The sequence below is a fragment of the Sphaeramia orbicularis genome, chromosome 17 (genome assembly GCF_902148855.1).
Source record: "Sphaeramia orbicularis chromosome 17, fSphaOr1.1, whole genome shotgun sequence".
NCBI classification, from domain to species: domain Eukaryota; kingdom Metazoa; phylum Chordata; class Actinopteri; order Kurtiformes; family Apogonidae; genus Sphaeramia; species Sphaeramia orbicularis.
This window is the reverse complement of record NC_043973.1, coordinates 29,673,070-29,692,697: the sequence shown is the minus strand read 5'-3', so window position 1 is coordinate 29,692,697 and position 19,628 is coordinate 29,673,070. Positions and strand designations below refer to the sequence as shown.

The window sequence follows — 19,628 nt, the reverse complement described above, 5'->3', positions numbered from 1 at the left end:
CTAAAGAGGAATAAAAACACTCAGGGGAAAAAATTTTGATTAAGGTTCTCATAATTTGTGCTTGAAACGGTTAATATGAGCTTTCAATCATTACAAGCTGGACATTATGAATATATAATACAGCTTTTAATATGAGCCAGTTCAAGCCTAATTTGTGGTCTATGGCTAGTTCTTTATCATTTGTTCATACTCAATTAACCTTACTCTTAAGTGTAGGTCTTCCCAAGTCTATGACATAAAACACCCACAGTAAGAACCGAGTAACTCTGACATCAATTATGGTACAGCTTTTGCATGACAGAAATTGTTCTCGTCTCGATATGTGAAACACATGCAGTAAGTGGGTTCTTTCATTGTTGAATCAGAACTGATTGTTGATTGATGAGTCTTGCAAAGAAGTTTTAGACAAGTGCATTAGACTCATAATTATGCAAATAACTTCCATATGATGTGAAGAGATTTTCCTTTCTTTCCTTCTGACAGCTATTCCAGTAGTTTTGTATGTGGATCAGTTTTAAAAAATGGTTTGAACTAAGTGTAATGCCATTTTCAGGAGTCATGTTTGAGCTATCTAAAATACACTAAGCAGAAAAATTCATAAAGAACAAAGGGGGTGTGAAATATCAGTCACTGGTCACTCATATTGCTGCAAAAAGTTACATCAAGCAAAGAAATATAGGTTTCAAAGCATTTTTAATTTAAAATGCATTTAAATAATTATCAAACAATAAATACAATCTGATACATAACTCATGTCAATAAGTTAAAAATAAGAGGAAATTAAAAGACAATACATACTTAAAAACTTAAGCAATGTCAACAGGATTTAATGGTCAGTGCATTCATTTACATAAATAAGTAGACATACAATACATCGTTATGAACTGACTTCTTTTCAAACAGAGAAATACATTACTTTGGTCACAAACTAAAGCTTCGATGCATTAAAGGGAAGGTTCCAGATTTAAAATGCTGTCGCAAGATCCTGACACCTCTGCAATCCTGACATTCAGTTTTTCCCTTAAAAGTGCAGGTTTTTAAGAAGTTGCCACCACAGTCATAAATCGATTCAAGCACTTCACATGCAGCATCAACCAAGCAGACCACCCTTTAAATGCATATATAATTAACTAGAAAAAAAAAAAAAAAAGAATACTGAACTGATAAACACATCCAGCTGCTCAAAATCAAATATTCCCTTTCAGAATGTTGATCTGAATTCGGTGTGTCTCCTAACCTTGGAAAGTTTGTGCAAGTTGCTGATGGGAAGATTAAAATAGCTGTCAGTACATGGTCATCATGTCCATTCAAGTATTTCATGACATTTAGCCTTTTGTAAAAAGTTATTATTCTCTGAAATGGTTAGAGTCTAAACTACAGCTAATTGAGAGAAACAGGCACAAAAAAATTCTGTTTGTTCCAAAACATGCATTGATGTCAGTGTTACGGTTAACTTTTGTTCTACATGCTTACCTAAAAGTAGGATTTCTCTAAATGTAGATGATGATGAATTGTAAAGCCGGTTTATTCACAGTCAACTACTGAATAAGCTGCAAGAATAGTGCTACATTCTTGTCCAACTTTCTATTTGATCCCAGTGCATTTTGTGCAGAATACCTTAATATACAAATCAACACCTATTTATAGATGTGGATTTCCAGCTTTCTTCTTCACATTTTACAAAAATACACCACAGGTAGGGTTCACTCAAAAACAGAGGTATGTGGAATTTTGGAAGTCAAACAAAAACTCTAGGATGTGCGTATGTGTGTATGCTGTATATGTGCGTGCAATGCGAATGATATGTAGGACTACACTCATGATTCGAAGGGTCAGAGCGCGGCTTCACTTGTTCTTCTCTTCCAGTCCACTCTCTGCTCTCAGGGCTTGGCTGCTGGCTGAAATGAAGCTGATCCAGTGTTTAAGGTCCTCAGGAAACGCAGGGCATTCAATCTGGATACAAAAACATAGAACAACAGAAAATAAACAGCGATATTTTTTTGGATTGTTTGTTAAACCGAAAAAGAATCCACCTTAGAGTTTTAATATTTGATATTTTAGAGACCAAATGACTAATTGCTTCATCTAGGTAATAATCTTTACACTAAATGATACCATTCATCCATCTAGAGCTCACCTTTCTCTTGCAGACAAACTCAATGATCCTATCTGGGCTGCAGTGTACCACATTCTGCCTGCAGAGCATCACTGCAGAGACAAAGCCATCCCTTTTGGATACAAAGCGCTGCTCCAAGTAAAAGGCCTTCTCATCCCATCCCACAACTTTGGTCCGAATCTCAAAGGCCTCCCGGAAGGCCAAAGAGCGGCGATAACGAATAGTGGAGGCCCCTACTACCATTTTGGCCCCCAGTTTACGTGAAGCCATGAACAGCCCGTTTCGCATGTAATGATGGAAGCGGGCAAAGTCACACTCCCTGAGGTATCGGGAGTTGTTCATGTGACCCATGTAGTCCAAATCATGGGGAAGGACCATGCCATCGATGCTTTGCTCGGCTAAAATGTCCCATATTCTGGGTTGAAACCACGCCTCGAAAAAAACCTGGGCCCCCCGCAGGAAGTACCACACATCCAGACTGCAGAAGAGCAGGAGGAGGGCACCAAGCACCAGCAGCAGCATCTCTCTGAAACAACACCACAGATGTCAGAAGTTATGCATCAACACACCTTCAATTAACCCTTTCATGCATAGTGGTCACTACAGCGGACAGCTGTTCAAAGGTGTTCTCTTGTATATTCACGGATTTTGTGGTTTTAGTTCCATATACAATGGACACTTATGCATCATCCTATACGCTGCATTTCATACCATTACTGGAACTTTGCTGTTCTAGATAAACCTAATCTGCAGTAACATGTTTGAGTGTAAAAAAAAAAAAAAGCTAATTGTTACTAGACTATAATTAACAGGATTTTTCTTTTTTTTTTTCTTTTTTTTTTTAACCAATTTTTTTTTTTTTTTTTTTGCATATTATCTCCATGAAATGAGTAATAACTAGTATTAGAGTATGATAAAATGTGATAAAACATCAGATTAGCTGCATTAACCCTTTCATGCACAGTGGTCACTCCAGTGGACAGCTCTTCTACAGCTGTCAAAAATTAAACGTGTGGTGTGGACATTTTTGGAACTTCATGAAAAATAGGTTCATAAGAAATTTTTTTTCCATGATTATTTTTTGTATGTATTTTTTTTTTTTTTTTTTAATTTAAATATTTTTTATTTATTTATTTATTTTTTATTTATTTTTCAGAAGAAAATTTTCAATCGCATTGTTGTTTTCATGCCTAAAGAGGAATAAAAACACTCAGGAAAAAATTTTGATCAAGGTTCTCATAATTCGTGCATGAAAGGGTTAAACATGTTTTTATTTCATAGTTTTCACATAGTATATCTGTAAATACATGTTTCTTTGCTTCTAAAATTAAACACACGGTGTCCAGCTAAGCGAACATTTTTGTAACTCATGAAAAAAAGGTTCATAAAAAAAATTCAATCTCATTGTTTTTTTTGTTTTTCATGCCCAAAGAGGAAGAGAAATCACTTGGGGGAAAAACATCTTGATTAAGGTTCTCATAATTCATGCATGAAAGGGTTAACGACACATTTTGGAACAGCATCTCTGCATCTAATTTTAACAGCTGGATTTTTTTTTTTTTTTTACTTGAAAATGCCTGGTTAATGCAGGTGGTGTTTCGTTAGCCCATTACCTCTGTGAATACTCACTGAATGCACCTTTGACCTCATCAATGACAAAACAGGTATGAACACATAAAACTCAAGTTAAGTCCTTTATGTTGCTGGACATTTAGTAAAGCTATAGATATGTGAGCAGCATTCCTATAAATATGCACTTCAACCTTGAACAGTAGGCTAACGCTACAAACAGATGAATGCATGGAAACCTGCTGTCACAGCCAAATCCGTTAGCTTAGCCTTTAGCTACCGGCAGTTAGTGAGTGGCCTTGGTGGATCCGGTATCGGTCACACAAACAGCCGTGGCTTTCACATGTCGTTAACAGATAAATTTAATTTCTCTTAATATTATTGCATTGTGTTCATATGGCTCTAACACTTACCGAGTGTCCGAAAAAGAGAGCTACCATGGGACCCGTTTCAACTTGAAGAAACCGGTAGAAAGAATGAACACTACTTCCGCATCTGTGACGACACGCAATGTGATTGGCTGTTGAGTCTACCATGGTTTCCACTGATGGACAGCATGACATCAGTCTGAAATAGTTGGAGCAGGAAAATGAGTTCTTTTATTTTGTGTAGAAGAGAAATTATATAATATGCAATATATTACAGTATTGTTGAAATAAAATTAATTACTTCACCATTTACAAAAGAGACATTGGAGTATCCATCATGTTAGAAACACATCTATAAGTGACTAAGTTCTCATTTTCCCCAGTCAGAGTTCATCCTTATTTGTTTTTGAAGTTCAACTTGAATAAGACAAAATATTTTCAAGAACAAAACCAGTCCTGTTAAACTTCAAAATCAACTAAGGATCACATATCTCTAAAATGTCACATTTTAATTTACTCAGAAAAGAGGCCCATTTCTAGCTCACTGACCGACAGGCCATGAGCTATTATTAGCTTTGTGACCCTGAGTTTTCCATCTTCCCCAACAGGATTTCTTATTTAACTTAAATAAGAGAATTTCACAACCAATAAAGGAATACTTCGTCCTTTAGTTTATTAAACATTCACAATTAACATATTTAAGATATAAAAGTTTAACCCTTTCATGCATACTGGTCATTACAGTGGACAGTTATTCTACAGCTGTTCTCTTGTATATTCATGGATTTTATTGTTTTAGTTCCATATCATCCAACACAGTGGACACCTATGCATCATCCCATACATTGTAATTCATACCGTTACTGTAACTTTGCTGTTTTTGATAAACCTGATCTGCACTAACATGTTTGAGTGTAAATCAATTGTTTGTTATTGTTAATAGACTGTAATTCACCATTTTTCTTAAACAAAAAGTTGTTTTTTTTTTGCATATTATCTCCATAAAGTGAGTAATAACTAATATTAGAGTATGTTAAAATGTGACAAAACATCAGATTAGCAGCATTTTAAAAAATTATTTCATAGTTTTCACAGTGTATCAGTAAATACATGTTTCTTTGCTTCAAAAATTAAATGCATGGTGTCCAGCTGAGTGGATATTTTTTGCAACTCCATGAAAAACAGGTTCATAAAAAAAAAAAAAAAAAAAAAAAATTCAATCACATTGTTTTTTTCAGGCCTAAAGAAGAATAAAAACACCCAGGAAAAATAACCTGATTAGGGTAAAAAAAAAAAAAAAAACGGTATTCAAAATCTCTCTGAAGGGACATTTTAGACACAATTTGACCCACATTTTTATTTTTAAATTCATTTTTGCTTTAGTTGGACCATAAGGGATTATCCAAAACAAGGAGCTGCTTTATATTGAAATAAATGTTGGAATAACAATCAATTAAAGTTCGCTCTTTGAATGGACATGACTGCGTTTTGACCCATTAAGGTTCTCATAATTCATGCATGAAAGGGTTAATGAAAAGAGAGCATACAAAAATTATAATCTGATGTTACATAATTGTAGCACTGTAAATTAATCAGTATTTTATGAAGCTGTGGTTTCATGATTATCAGTATTATATGTAGTAAATATTACGTTGCACAACATGGACATTTCCATGTTTGGATTTATGTGCTGCCAAAGCTTTCACAGCCACTTTACCATGAGAACTGATCTTCATGAACATAAAATAAAGAGACAATAACCTGTAAGAGGCTTTGAGACAACTTTTTATTGCTAACAGTGTTAACTGTTTTGTTTTTTGCTTTTTAAATCATCATTTTAGTTATAATCAGCATGCCCTTATAAATCCCTGTTTTCAGCTAGTTGGTTATCAACTTGGTAAGTGCAGGCACAAGTGTGTTAAGAAAAAGTTTGCATTTTGGGAAACAGACTTATTCATTCATGAGTGTGGTGGATAAAAAAACAAACAAAAATACACATTTGAAGTATGTCATGTCTGTGTGAGGTAGAATTCAACCCTTGTTTAGCTCACATAATAAAAACTAAATCTAAGGGGACATTAATGCAAATTTACAGTGAGCATTAGCTTGTACCTTCAATCTATACAAGAACAAAATGTCTATGTCAAGCAACATGTGTATAAGCACAGTGACTGCTTACTGTATCTTACTGATCTTCTTCCAGTTAGCTTGCTAGGCTTGTTCTATGTGTACAGTAGTGTCAAATTTAAAGACATCATAAACAAATTCATACTCAGATATACTTTTAAGCACTGATGATTTTGCCAACAAGTTGAGGCTCAAGTTTTGCTCTAAACATGACATATTACAAATTTCAACTGCATCATTTGTCACCTTATTCTCAAAGGCAAAGAACATAAGCATGTTTTCCAAAAAGCTATTCTCACCAACAGAACAGAAGAACATCATTTCTTCAGAAGACACATTTCGCTCACAGGAGTTCGTAGATGGACTGGTAAATTAGTTGGCTTGCAAAAGGCCAAACTTTAAATTTACATGTGCTTATGTTTACTCCCTTGAGAAACTAACATCCAGTCTTATTTGTTCTTCTCCTCCAGTCCACTTTCAGCCCTGAGAGCCTGGCTGCTGGCTGAGATGAAGTTGACCCAGTGCTGAAGGTCCTCTGGAAACTCAGGACACTCGACCTGCAAACAACAGACAAAAGGTTCAGTATTCTTTAAATATATACACATGTATCATTGGTCAAACAGAAGTTTCAACCCTCTATGACCGTTTCCACAGCCCTTCCCTCCTTACCTTCCTCTTGCACAGGTGCTGCATGATCTTATCCGGGCTGCCTCGTACGACGCTCTGCTTGCAGTACATAACAGCACACACCAGCCCATCTTTAGTTGAAACAAATCTCTGCTCCAGGTAAAAGGCTTTATCATCCCAAGTGACAATCCGACTCCGGAGCTCGTAGCCTTCACCAATGCACAAAGCTCTGCGGTAGCGGATGGTGGTAGCTCCAACTACCATGGAAGCTCCGAGGGCTCGCGCAGCCTTGAAAACCCCATTACGAGTGTAGAGAGAGAAGCGGGCAAAGTCACACTCCCTGAGATACCGAGCATTGTTCATGTGGCACATGTCGATGTCATGAAGGGTGACCCGGCCTGTCAGGGTCTGCTCTGCAGTGATATCCCAAACCGGAGGCTGGAACCAGGCCTGGATAATCACCAGTGGGACGCGCAGGAAGTACCACACATCCAGGCAGCAGAATAGAGCCAGCAAGGCGGCGAGCACCCACAGGACCCACCACATCTCTCTGCAGGGAGGAGAGACAAAAGCAGAAATGTTTAGGTTAATTTAGGATGCAACAAGGTGAGAAAATGGAACTCTAATGGATTTGCTTAAAGCTGCTGGAGTTGGCAGCAAATATAAAATTAACTCATAAAGACCCAAACAAACACCATCCATCAAAACCATCTACAGATATAAAATGTTTAATACCCATTGATCCACTAATCCTATCAATACATGTAAATAATTGATGAAAATTACAGTTTTTCATCTTTTTGTGGTCATCAGATATGACCCATTTGGATGTTCAGAGGCTCCGTAGTGAACGTGGAAACACCATCATCTTCTACAACATTGATTCACCATTAAAACCCATGGAGTTTGATAAATGACAGTGGATGGAGACGCTTGTTTTATGTTCTGTTATCTTTGCTGAAAATGTTTTTTTTTTTTTTTCCCCTTCAGTTTTCTCCGATTTGAATTTACACTGAGCTTTAACCCTTTCATGCATTGTGGTCACTCCAGTGGACAGTTCTTCTCCAGCTGTTCTCTTGTACATTCATAGGTTTTGTTGTTTTAGTTCCATATGAGCCAACACAGTGGACACTTATGCAACATCCCATAATACACTGCAATTCATGTCATTACTATAACTTTGCTGTTCTTGATAAACCTGATCTGTAGTGACATGTTTAAGTGTAAATCACTTGTTATTTGTTAGACAAAAAGAGTTGTTTCTTGCATATTATATGAGGTAATAACTAGCATTAGAGTATGGTAAAATGTGAGAAAACATCAAATTAGCAGCCTTAAAAATGTTTTTATTTCATCGTTTTCATTTTACTTTCTGATATTGGGTTTTAAATACATATTTCTTTACTTAAAAAATTAAATGCATGGACATTTTTGTAACTCCATGAAAAAAAAAAAAAAAAAAAAACTCAATCGCAATTGTTTTTATGCCTAAGGAGGTATAAAAACACTCCAGAAAAAAAAAAAAATCTTGACTAAGGTTCTCATAATTCAGGCATGAAAGGGTTAATGAACATCTACATGGTCTGTGAATTAAATATAGAAAAAATATTTGATTGACACTGAAAAAAGCAAAATAAAGAAGATAATGTTATAATAAATGGTAATAAATCACTTAAGAAAGGTTAAAAAGAGAAACATTTTTTTTGGGAACTGCCACAAAAGTAATACTAGGTCTTTATGGGTTAAACAAGAAGATAAAAACAAAGCACATTCTCAGCAAATTACTTAGGAAGACCATAAGCTTTTATTTAAGCTAGTATGTACTAAACATAGCATCTGTAACTGTAGACAGGTTTTGTTCAGTCAGTTCATGAGGTAAATGTGAACGGATTTCACAAAACCTGTCAAAGTGAACAGGTTCTGCAGGAAAGGCCGGTGGATCTACCTCTGTTTAAAACACATGCATTCAAAACAGGCACTGGAGAAGAACCAGTACAAGTACATGTTGCACTAAATATAATATGACACTGCAGCTCAAAGTGCTAATATGTTAAATGAAAGGTTTTGCATTTAATGGAGTTTCATTAGTTACTTAAACATTATTAGCTGTTGTTATAGTGCTAACGCAGATTACTGCTAGCTTGTTCACTAACGTATAAATAAGGGTAGTCTCCAAATATGTAATAAGCCTCAAAACCATCGAATCTGAACTTATATCATAGTTTACTAATAATAATAGATAATAAAAGTCATTCATGACAGGTGGAAACAGTGCCATGAGTATCAAACCTTAACATGGGTCCGTGGTAAAACGACCTGTTGTGGTAGCTCTAGCTAGCATATACGGCTATAAATGCGTCAAACAAACAAACAAGCATCATGTAAAAGTAGAGTTAATATATTAAACTTTTTTTGGGGAGTGTTCAGTGGTCTCACCTGCTGTCTCAGTCCTCAATAATCCTCCCCAAACCTGTCGAGTCCACAGCACTAACTTTAGATCATTGTTTAGCCGACATATTTCCGGTTAGAACCGTCAAAATAAAAGCCGCATCAATGAATACGTGTTTCAGTAGTCTGGAAAAAAACAATAGCAAACACTTTAAATGACAGGAAATGTTATTAAAGAGACTTATTGTTGTTATTTGGCCTAAATAAAAAGTAACAGAGTTAAAATAATAAATTATTTGTTTACTCTGAGGACAAGTAACCCTCGCGTTGTCTTATTTTGTCTCCAACGGAAATACGGACGTGACGTATGAGAAAGTCAACAGCAGAGATTGGCTCCTAAAAGAGCTTTTTATTAATAACTACAAGATAAGGGCCGGACTTTGGAAATAATAATAATAATAATAATAATAATAATAATAATAATAATAATAATAATAATAATAATAATAATCTTTTGCTACCATCTTAACATTCACTTTCAGTCATAACGATATTGCAATTTTTTTTTTTTTTTATTAACTATATACTTTAAAAAATAAGTAGTTGTAACTTTTTTTTTGTTCTGACTTCATTACAGATACTGGGCTCATTTATCTGAGACGCTCTGCCAGTGTACTGTGACAAACCTCTACCTGAAAATACAGCAGTTCCAGATACTGAAGGTATTTGACATCAGTTTTTGCAGCTACTTTGGAGTAAAGCCTGTGATATATTTTACAGTTTTAGTCAGATAGTTGAGGGTGTCCAGATTTTATTTTTTGCAAAAAACAAAACATTAAGATGACTGTTAAATAAACAGATATTGGCAAGTGAATGAGTCTGAGTCTAGAAATACTTGGATTATGAAGCAGCTGCAGTGATTATCTTAAGATCCTTGATGGCACATTTAAGTTAAAAATTTACATCATAAATAATTACTTTGTTTTTTTTATCTTCACACGCCATTCTCTTAGTAAATACTAGATTTACACATTGTAAAACCACCACCACTCTAATAGTTCTTCTTGTGTGGGAAGGCAGAGCTGAGTTGTAGAAACAGTAAAAGTCTTTTATTAGAAATGTGTTAAAGTTACAACACATCCTCGTCAATGTGTAATCTCATAAAGACAACCCCAAACACTTTGGTGCTTTGAAAATGTTCCCTCTGGCTTTTTACCAGCCATCTATCAGAGTGTGTCCCTGTTTTTGTCCCAGATGTCTCTTCTGTTGTTCACTTCACGTTGACACTCTTGCAGGAGGACGCGGCTGAACGAGCCTGTTCAGAAACTCAGTGTCTGTTTGTGCCTGTTGGACATCTGTTTGCTGATTTGCTTTTCCTCTAAGTAGCCTTTTGGAGATAGTAAAGAACTGTTCATTTTTCTGTACAGGCACTGTGTCCTGCTTCTGTCTACCACTGTTTTCTGGATGATGAGAGGAGAGCTCTGTCACACTCTGCTGCAATACATTCCTCCTCAGATGACCAATTTCATTTTTATTAATACCGCTGGTTCTTCTTCGGTTGCCAGTTTTTGTGGAAGTCTTCTCAACTTCAGACATAACTAAAGTTTCCTCTGCAACAGAAGAGTAGAAGTGCTCAGACGTCTTCTTCTTTTTGTCATTATGCATTTGTGCTGTTAGTGACACTGAACCGAAACTGCAATTTTCCTGCCCATTTTGCGTCTTCGACCCCCCCTCTGTTGATAAATAACAGTCGGTGCGGCTGCTGCTGTTATTGCACTTGTAACTGCTGCCATCACATAAAGGGCTGAGAGCAGAAATAGGTGAGGGGACGGTATTGATGTTTCTTGACCTCCAGGCGAGGCTGCATTTTCTCTCCATCTGTGGTGACAAATCACACTCTCTGCTCCGGTTGTGAAAACTGCAGCTGGATGACAGATGGGCTTTGTAAGTGGGTGCGTTTCTCTCAGTTTTTATTTGAAAACTAGGATTATGCGCCCGGGTCGTGCAGCAGAGATGAGCAATATCATGCTCGGAAGAGGGACTGCTGTCATATTTTATCATATCGTCGCTGCCAGACCTTGGAAGGGAAGTGGTGAATTGGCTGTTAGGGTTTACAGAACGTGTCCTGTTACAGGTAGTTGTTTCAGTTTCTCTAACGGTGGCTGGTGTGCTTCTGTTCTGACAGTGAAGTGTGGACATTGGTCTGATTGATCTGGGGGTCTTACTGACAGGAGGCCCAGCTGGTGGTCTGGGCTGAGCACGGTACAGACCAGGAGGTGGATGTGGTCTTAGGACTGATGTAGCACTTTCAGCTCGTAGAGTTTTATCAGAGGCCGTTTGTCCTGATGCGAGTCTGGATGAGAGGAATCAGAATAAGAGACATTTAATCTGCTTCACTTCAACAACGAAAAGGCAAGAAGTAAATCCGCCAGATTTCATAGATGAATACAAATCAATATCTTCTCTCACATCTCACACTGGAATATAATGAGAGGACACAAATTATGAAAGCTCTTATAGACAGCAGCGTGAGTAATAACAAAACAAACTAACCTGAGTCTGTTTTTCATGTCCTTCGCAGGAAGAGGAGTAACAGCTGAAGGAGTCACAGAGGGCTGGTAAAGCTCTAAGTCCATCTGTAAAACATCTCTGAGGTCCTTTAACTCTATACACACAAACACAACAATGTGACATTCCAAAAGCTGTGAAAACACACTCAACTATTGTCATATTTGCTGCTGTTTTACTCCATTATACACCTCCTCACATCATAACCATTACTGCTGCTATTGTAAACAGATTATATTCTGTTATAGTTGATCTTTTATGCCACTTATTTAATGTTATTCTATTTTTATCTCTATTTTTTAATACTTGCATGGCATCAAATACTAAGGTGAGTGAGACACAGTATCTCAATTCTCTGTATGTCCTATGCATCTAGTTTATTGACAATAAAAGTCTTTGAATCTTCGACAGAAAAAAACCCAAAAAAATAAAAATAAAAAAATAAACAAAAGATGACCCTGAGGAGCGCCTGAAACACACTGCCAGACACTACAAATATTAAAAATCATCAAAAATACGACAATTACTGAGGGGTTATTTTCTGTCATTCGAACAAAAATACTGCAGTTAGATCTGTGTGCAGCCCGGAGCTTCTTAATAGATGTGTGAAATTGGATGAACAAAATAAAAAAGAAACATGTTATATAATGTTATGCCACTAGATGGAAGCAAATACCCTTATGTTTGCTAAGGAGCTCACCTCCAAGTGTAGGTTCAGACTGGTTGGATTCACACTGACCTTCACCCTTGTGCCTAAAGTTCACCTGTATGAGACACAGATCACAGGTCAGGGAATTAAACAGAGCTTATTTTAATCTCTTCGTTTCAAAGTAGGACACACTTTGCCCACTGACAGATGGGGAAGTGGAAATATATGATGGAGATGTATTAAACATGTTTGAGGAAAGCAAAAGCCTTTGGAAATAGCGAAGGGGACAAGGAAAAAGGATAAAAATAACAGAGAGATGAGGAAAGGAATGAGTGTGTGTGTGTGTGTGTGTGACCACTAAACGATTGAGCAGCAGTGTTCCATCATAATTTGGCCTCAAATATCTACATCCACAGCAAATGAAAACCATAGCACATTGTGTGTGTGTGCATGTGTGTTGAAAACCTGCAAAAACAAAGAGCTGCGTGGGTATTTCTTCATGTGTGTATTTTTGCACACGTTATGAAGTCATTACAAATGACTGGCAGCTTATTCCCCTCATCTGACACCAATATAAATGGTAATAGAGATTCTTTGTAGTTACCAAGTAACCACAGGCTCTACAGTTCATACAAACACATGTACAGACACACATGCAAACATATCCACGGGCTTGGAAACTGACAGTTAAAATGTATATTTTCGGTCTATTTTCCCGCTGGAGTTCAAACCTAGACCTGCTAGTGTTGTGTTTCAGAGCTGTAGACGAGGTATGAGTCTGACAGTGAAGGGAATGAAACCCAAAACAACTGTAACGCGCACACATCCTGAAAATAGGCTTTGCGGTCCATGTGGGGTTTCAACCCGTAACCTTGGCGCTGCTTTCCCGATATTTTAGGAAAGCCTGCATGTTACTCTCATTATTCTTATACATGAGTCTCAAGAAGCCAAATCCACCTTCGCGCGAGGCTCGTGGCCGTCATCTCCCTCTGCGGAAGGAGAAGTCGGCCTTTACTTGGTTCGATTTATGAGCCTTGACTTTGGGAGTTTACTGGTCAAAGTGTCCAGTGACCTTGATCCTTGAGCTGTTAAACTTGCTAAAAATCCTAATGGAACAAAAACCTGCTGTGAGATGATTGAACTGACTAGAAAAACAGCCCTGCTCGGAAGAAGCCAAACATCCCCAAATATAATTAAACTGTCTTGTATTAAGCAAAAAAAAAAAAAAAAAAGAAAAATCAATCTGCCACTGTGAAAGTTTTCTTTGGCAAGTCCAGTCAATAAATATACAGGAAACTAGAAAAAGTGTCCAAATGTAAGCATGTCAGGTTTACTGCAAACAGCTAAAACAGTTAACGTAGATGGACTTTAGACTGGGGAATCTACTGTGTACACTATTGTTTTAGTTGGTTACTGGTTAAATGTAGCTCAATATTATTAGTTGGAATAAGACATCAGGGATTAGTTTTCTAATTAACCCTTTCATGCATGAATTATGAGAACCTTGGTCGAGTTTTTTTTTTTTTTTTTTTTTTTTTGTTACTGTTTTCATTCCTCCTTAGGCATGAAAAAAAAAATACAATTGAATTTTTGTTTTTGTTTTTTTTTCGTGGATTTACAAAAATGTCCACTCAGCTACACCATGCATTATATTCTTGAAGCAAAGAAACAAGTATTTAAAACCCAGTATCAGAAAATGATATGAAAACAATGATATAAAAACACGTTTAATGCTGCTAATCTGATATTTTGTCACATTTTAACATATTCTAATACTAGTTATTACTCACTTCATGGTGATAATATGCAAAAAATAACAATTAACAATTGATTTCCACTCAAGAACCGATCAAGAACAGCAAAGTTACAGTAATAGTATGAATAGCAGTTTATGAGATGATGCATAAGTGTCCACTGTGTTGGCTGATATGGAACTAAAACAACAAAACCCATGAATATACAAGAGAACAGCTGTAGAATAACTGTCCACTGGAGTGACCACTGTGCATGAAAGGGTTAAAAACAGTCTTGGGGTGGGAGGGACTTTATCTTAATTGTATAGAAGAAGAAGAAGAAGAAGAAAAAGAAGAAGAATTTTATTTGTGTTTACTCATTCTTTTTCTTTTTCCCGTGTTATACATGAAATATAGTGTATACTGTACATGAAAAATATGTAAAAAAAGCGAAGAATTTGACGAATATCATTAATATCCTTCAATAAAGCAAACGGAACTTAAAACCAAAAACTTCCTTGACATCATTTTTCTTTTTGGCAAAAATAAGGTTAATTTACCATAAACAGGGATTTCTGCACTTTCTTGAAACTCCTTTATTTCAGCGTTGTGCCACAAAGTAGGGATATCATAGCATTTTCAATTATATTATGACACTCGTCTTGTGTAACTTGTAATCTTCCAGTGGCAAAATCCTAGCCTACTGTAACCCTGTTTATTACTGAAAAGATGTCTGTGGCTGAGTGGTTAGAAAAGCAGCACATGGGTTTCAAGGACATAACACACATGGATTTCCATCATTGTCTCAGGGAGTATAAGCAAAGAAAACAGACAAGGTCGCTTAAGTCAGTCTCTGGATGCATTACATCTGGGTATTAGCAGTAGGATCACCAGAGTAGCATTAGACAATAGAAAACCTTCAGATTCAAACACACAGACCCTAACATCCTAGAGACCACAGTCGTCACTGCTCAAACCAACGCTTCGCTCAGCTGGTTTAGATAATTTCCAGTTATGAACACTTAGAGTGATTTCATGTTTTAAGCTGCAGTCAAAGCGCTGCCTGTATTTTCAAGCCAGGATATCTGAGTAATGGTGTCTGCATAGTTTCCACATCTTGAGGGTGCTGAAACATTAGAGCAGTTTTTTGTTTTTTTTTGTTTTTTTCAGCGGACTGACTTCACACACTTTAAACAGCCTTGTCTTTAAAGGCGTGTATGTGTGAGTTTCTCTTAACAACCAGAGTTAATGAGTCATTATGCTTGTGTTTAGAGCAGCTTTTGGGTTTTGGCTGCAAAGTACGTACTGCTTCACAACAGCAAATAGTCTGGGCTGTACGACACCTTGAAAACATGACTCCATCTAGCAGCTGTTACAAAAGCGTTAATATAACAACATCAGATTATTTGTGATTCCAAGTATTCGTGTCTGAATTTTAACCGTAATCCGTCTTAGTAGAAAACGGTGTCACTTGACATTTCTTGACATTTACATTTTCTCCTCATGTGTTGGAGTTGATTACCGTGACAGACAACAACAACTCCATAATGCATAGCTAATCATGATGACAGGCTGTGAAAAATACAAAGCAGATGGAAAACAGATGTTAGGTTAAGTGATTAACAATGTAAAAAATGTCATTTGAGTTGAAGTTGAAACGTTATCCTTCATAACTGCCATTTTTGTAAAATCTCCAGTTTGGGCCATAATGCATATATTTTCTTCAATGCATATTTACTTCATTATTGACTAAACGCACAGAGATAAAATCAAACAAACTATTGTAGAGATATAAAGAATATAATGAATGGCGGTGTAATTGCTGTCTTGTTTGCCAGTCGGAAATAATCCTTTTAGTCATGAGGTAGAAAAAAGTGCAAACAAGGTTGAATAGTTTCTCTATTAGGTCACAGTTTAGATTAAATAACATTTATGCTTCTATCAGCATGTGCAGCTGACTGATAAAGTGAATTAGGCACCCAAACATATCTGGGCAGACTTTTGACAGACTTTTATTTTTTTTTTAAAGCTACCATTCATGTAAAAGCGCTGAAGGCTTGTTTCCCTCGTCTTCCCCACTGATGCGATATCACAGTCGATGAAGCAGCAACATCCTCCGCAGCACAGCCTCGTTCCACCTGCTCACACATAAACCTTCGGCAACCAATTTCCTTATTTTATCTCTGACCTTAACGGCGTTTACAGTAAGTGTCTCACGGCGACTCAAAATAGTCTTTCCACAATTAGCCTGGTACCTCAGGGTCCAACAAGCCGAAACAACACATCCTCGGGTCGGGAAGTTTAATTACGCTTCCTGTTCACTCTTCTACACCCAATTTTATTTTGTTTCCTCTTATATTAAAATTGCCAGTGTTCCAGCTACAGCACCTGAGACGACTGGTTTAATATTACAGAGGAATTTAAATATCACTGTTACGTTTTAGGAGCAGGCTTATGCGACTTGCATAAGACAATGACTGGTCTGTGGACTGGATATATAGATGAACAAAGTAACAGCTTCCTAAAGGTGCTACATGACCCTAACCCTAAGTTTGAGTGTTAAAAGAAATTACATCAAATTATCATTACAATGTTGAGAATAAAGAGCTATGAAAGTATGCCAAAGGTGCCAGTGTATGATTGTAGAGGTATGTACTGAATATAATATGTGACCACTAGAGGGAGTAGGGAGTCACTCTGGTGCCACGGGGCCTTTGACCCAAGCATCAGAAAAATGACTGGATGAGATGAGAGCCATGAAGAAACAACCTTTAGAGTCAAAAGCCCCTTTTACACAGCACTTCTTTTATGGGAATATTTTGCTTTTATTCTGGAACGACGTCTGTGTAAACAAAATGGTGGGATCATTTGGTCCCACCTTTATCGCGGCTTTGTAACGCCTCTGGAGGTAGTAACGGAGCCATGATAAAGGCGGGATCATGATTCTGGAACGCTATGTAAAAGGAACACCTCTCATTCTGCAACCAAGGTGTGATGTTTTGATGACGGTGACGTAGCGGGCGCATATGGAGGAACTGGCAGCCACCCTGTATGCTGCGGCCTCATGCTACTGGTGTCGCTGCAGCTTCGTGCAAGGGGTGCTGCAACTATGTGCCGTTTTCATCTGTGGCACAAAGCCGCAGCACTCGGGGAAGCTGCCGCAGAATCCATGCCAGTGCCTTCATATGAGCCCACTGTCTCTCCTGCACCAGGGGGATTTAAAAATGAGCGTGGGCCGTGTACAGTAAAGAAACATATCAACGTGGCCAGACAGATGTCGAACTGGGGAGACACCGAAATCCATGAGCTGTTGTTATCACCAGCTGTTGTATCCATGCTAACATTTGTGGAACGGTGAAAGACTGGCCAATTCTGGAGAGGTTAGTAACACCGCTATGCTCGGGGTATTTCCAGCGCCCCTTTGATTCCAGAACGCAGGTCCGCTGTGTAAAAGTCCAGCCTGTCTCACCTCTGTTATTCCTTTGGCTTGGCTGTGGAAATCGGTCAATGGTTGAAAAAAGATGGGATCACCATCTCACCTTTTTTCTGGGGTCCGTGCGTAAAAGTGGCAAAATGATAAAAGCTAGAAGCACTGTTGTTTTTTCCACTGGACGCAGCTCTGAATGAAAAGAATCGAGTTTGATGCTGAAATGACTGCGTTTCTTCTACATGAGTGAGTTTGATTATGAGACTTATGTTTGGATGATACCAAACAGTTCCTGACAACAACGTACAGAAAACAGAGGTGATTTGTGGTTTTACTGCAGCTGTTTTCTGTCTAAAAACACAACTGAGCTAACAGAGCTATAATGTAAACTATCAGTGGACACAACATATGAGATTATAAGACACAATGTTATTTTGACCGTTCGAAATTAACTGGCTTTGATTTTCTGTTTGATGCAGAAAGTTTGATGACACCATAAGACATGAGTAAACAATGAGCTTTGTACTCATACTATATGATGCTGATTTATGGTTTTAGTAGCTGTAAGCGTATTCTGGTATGTGACTCCCCCTGCTGTTTGGAGTTTCTAATATTAATACCATATATAACCCCTTTAAAGTGTAGCCAAAGCATGTCAATCTTCCCTTGCTGTTTGGCTGCAGTATGGGTCGTAAATCCCGCCTCCTCCATGTTATTCAGTGGGACTTAAGCCAAACTTAACACAAGTCTAATTAAGACATTTTTTTCTCTCTATTTCATAATACTGATTTGTATTGAAATAGTTATTTTTCAAATCAGTTTGTCCGTAACATGTTATTTGATGTTATAAAAACAGGTGACTGACAAATTGGAATACAGAATTACACTAGCAACAAGGTAGCTCCTGTAACTGTGGGATTTTGGCTTTATTTTTACCATCTTTATACAATCTATTGTTTGTTCAGATTCCTCACTTTTGGGTCGTATGAAATCTGAAACAATCGCACTACTGTAGATAGATATTGAGGATAGGATTCATAATACATTGCAGCAGTTTTCTTTTGTTCTGAACATCATACTTTCAGACAGCTGAAGACACACACAGAGCGAGTGAGAGTTAACTTACACATCTGGTCTGCAGAAAAGTCCTACATCTGGTCTCCAACTAACTCACTTTCGGTTCCCCTCGTAATGCCAACAAGCATGACAGTGTAGCTAGACTGTCAGCATGCATGGGGGTGTGGTATTTAGGCTGTGTGTGTACTGTATGTGTGTGAATGTTTCTGTATGGAGTAAGTAATTTGAGTGATTGGAAGGAGATCGATCTTACTCAGCGCTGCAAAGCTCTTGGCCAGACGGATGGAAAAAACAAGCTTACACTGAGCCCTTGCAGACTTTTTGTGTCTGTGTGTGAGTGTGTGATTGTGTGTAAATGGAGACTTGGCAGAATATCGGTGCCAATAGAGAATTAGCGGGTCTACCTGGGGGAACCCAAAGAAGGAGTCAAAGTTTAGGGGGTGGGGGGTGCCCATCAGTTTTTTAGATTTTGAGCCAAAATGTTAAAATTTGAATAGAATAAAAACTTAGAGAATGTGGGTAAACTTTGGTAAACACAACCTGATATGAGCAAATATGTGCCTGACAGTTATTACAATGATCCATAAGACATAAATAATCAATATATAAAAACATATGTAAAGTACATATTTTGTAGTGCAGTGAGTTGTTCCTGAAAGAACAGTGATCAGTACTTTAAAAAGCATAAATCATTGTAAAATTAGTATTTTATTCATAAATTTGCACACTGCTTTACTGTATTCTTGATTCTGATAATAGAACTTGCTCAGTTGCTGATCAGTACAGTAAACCAGTACTTTGGTGTCGGCCTGTTTCACATTAGCCCTATCAGCCCGCCCGCAGGCCAAAAAAATTATATTAATATTCATCTACTATAAAAATATAATAAATTAGGACAATGAATGTTTTTTTCAACTTTTGCCCAAAGTTTAGACCCTAATGTTAATAAAAGTACATCAAAAGTGTATTTTAGTGCAAA

At 37.3% G+C, this 19,628-nt stretch overlaps 2 protein-coding genes across 2 annotated transcripts; both read right to left on the bottom strand.

Moving 5' to 3' along the window:
- Positions 1-676: 676 nt before the first annotated feature.
- LOC115437791 (protein THEM6-like) lies at positions 677-4,206 on the bottom strand. Its single transcript, XM_030161135.1, has 3 exons — positions 4,099-4,206; positions 2,138-2,642; positions 677-1,953 (listed from the first exon to the last, which is right to left on the bottom strand). Exons 2-3 carry the CDS (start codon positions 2,636-2,638, stop codon positions 1,846-1,848), a joined length of 609 nt encoding a protein of 202 aa, XP_030016995.1. The 5' UTR covers positions 2,639-2,642; positions 4,099-4,206; the 3' UTR covers positions 677-1,845.
- Positions 4,207-5,817: 1,611 nt separating this feature from the next.
- On the bottom strand, positions 5,818-9,282 carry LOC115437981 (protein THEM6-like). Its single transcript, XM_030161406.1, has 3 exons — positions 9,244-9,282; positions 6,850-7,355; positions 5,818-6,737 (listed from the first exon to the last, which is right to left on the bottom strand). The coding sequence occupies exons 2-3, from the start codon at positions 7,351-7,353 to the stop codon at positions 6,630-6,632; spliced, it is 612 nt and encodes a 203-aa protein (XP_030017266.1). The 5' UTR covers positions 7,354-7,355; positions 9,244-9,282; the 3' UTR covers positions 5,818-6,629.
- Between the last annotated feature and the right edge of the window lie 10,346 nt (positions 9,283-19,628).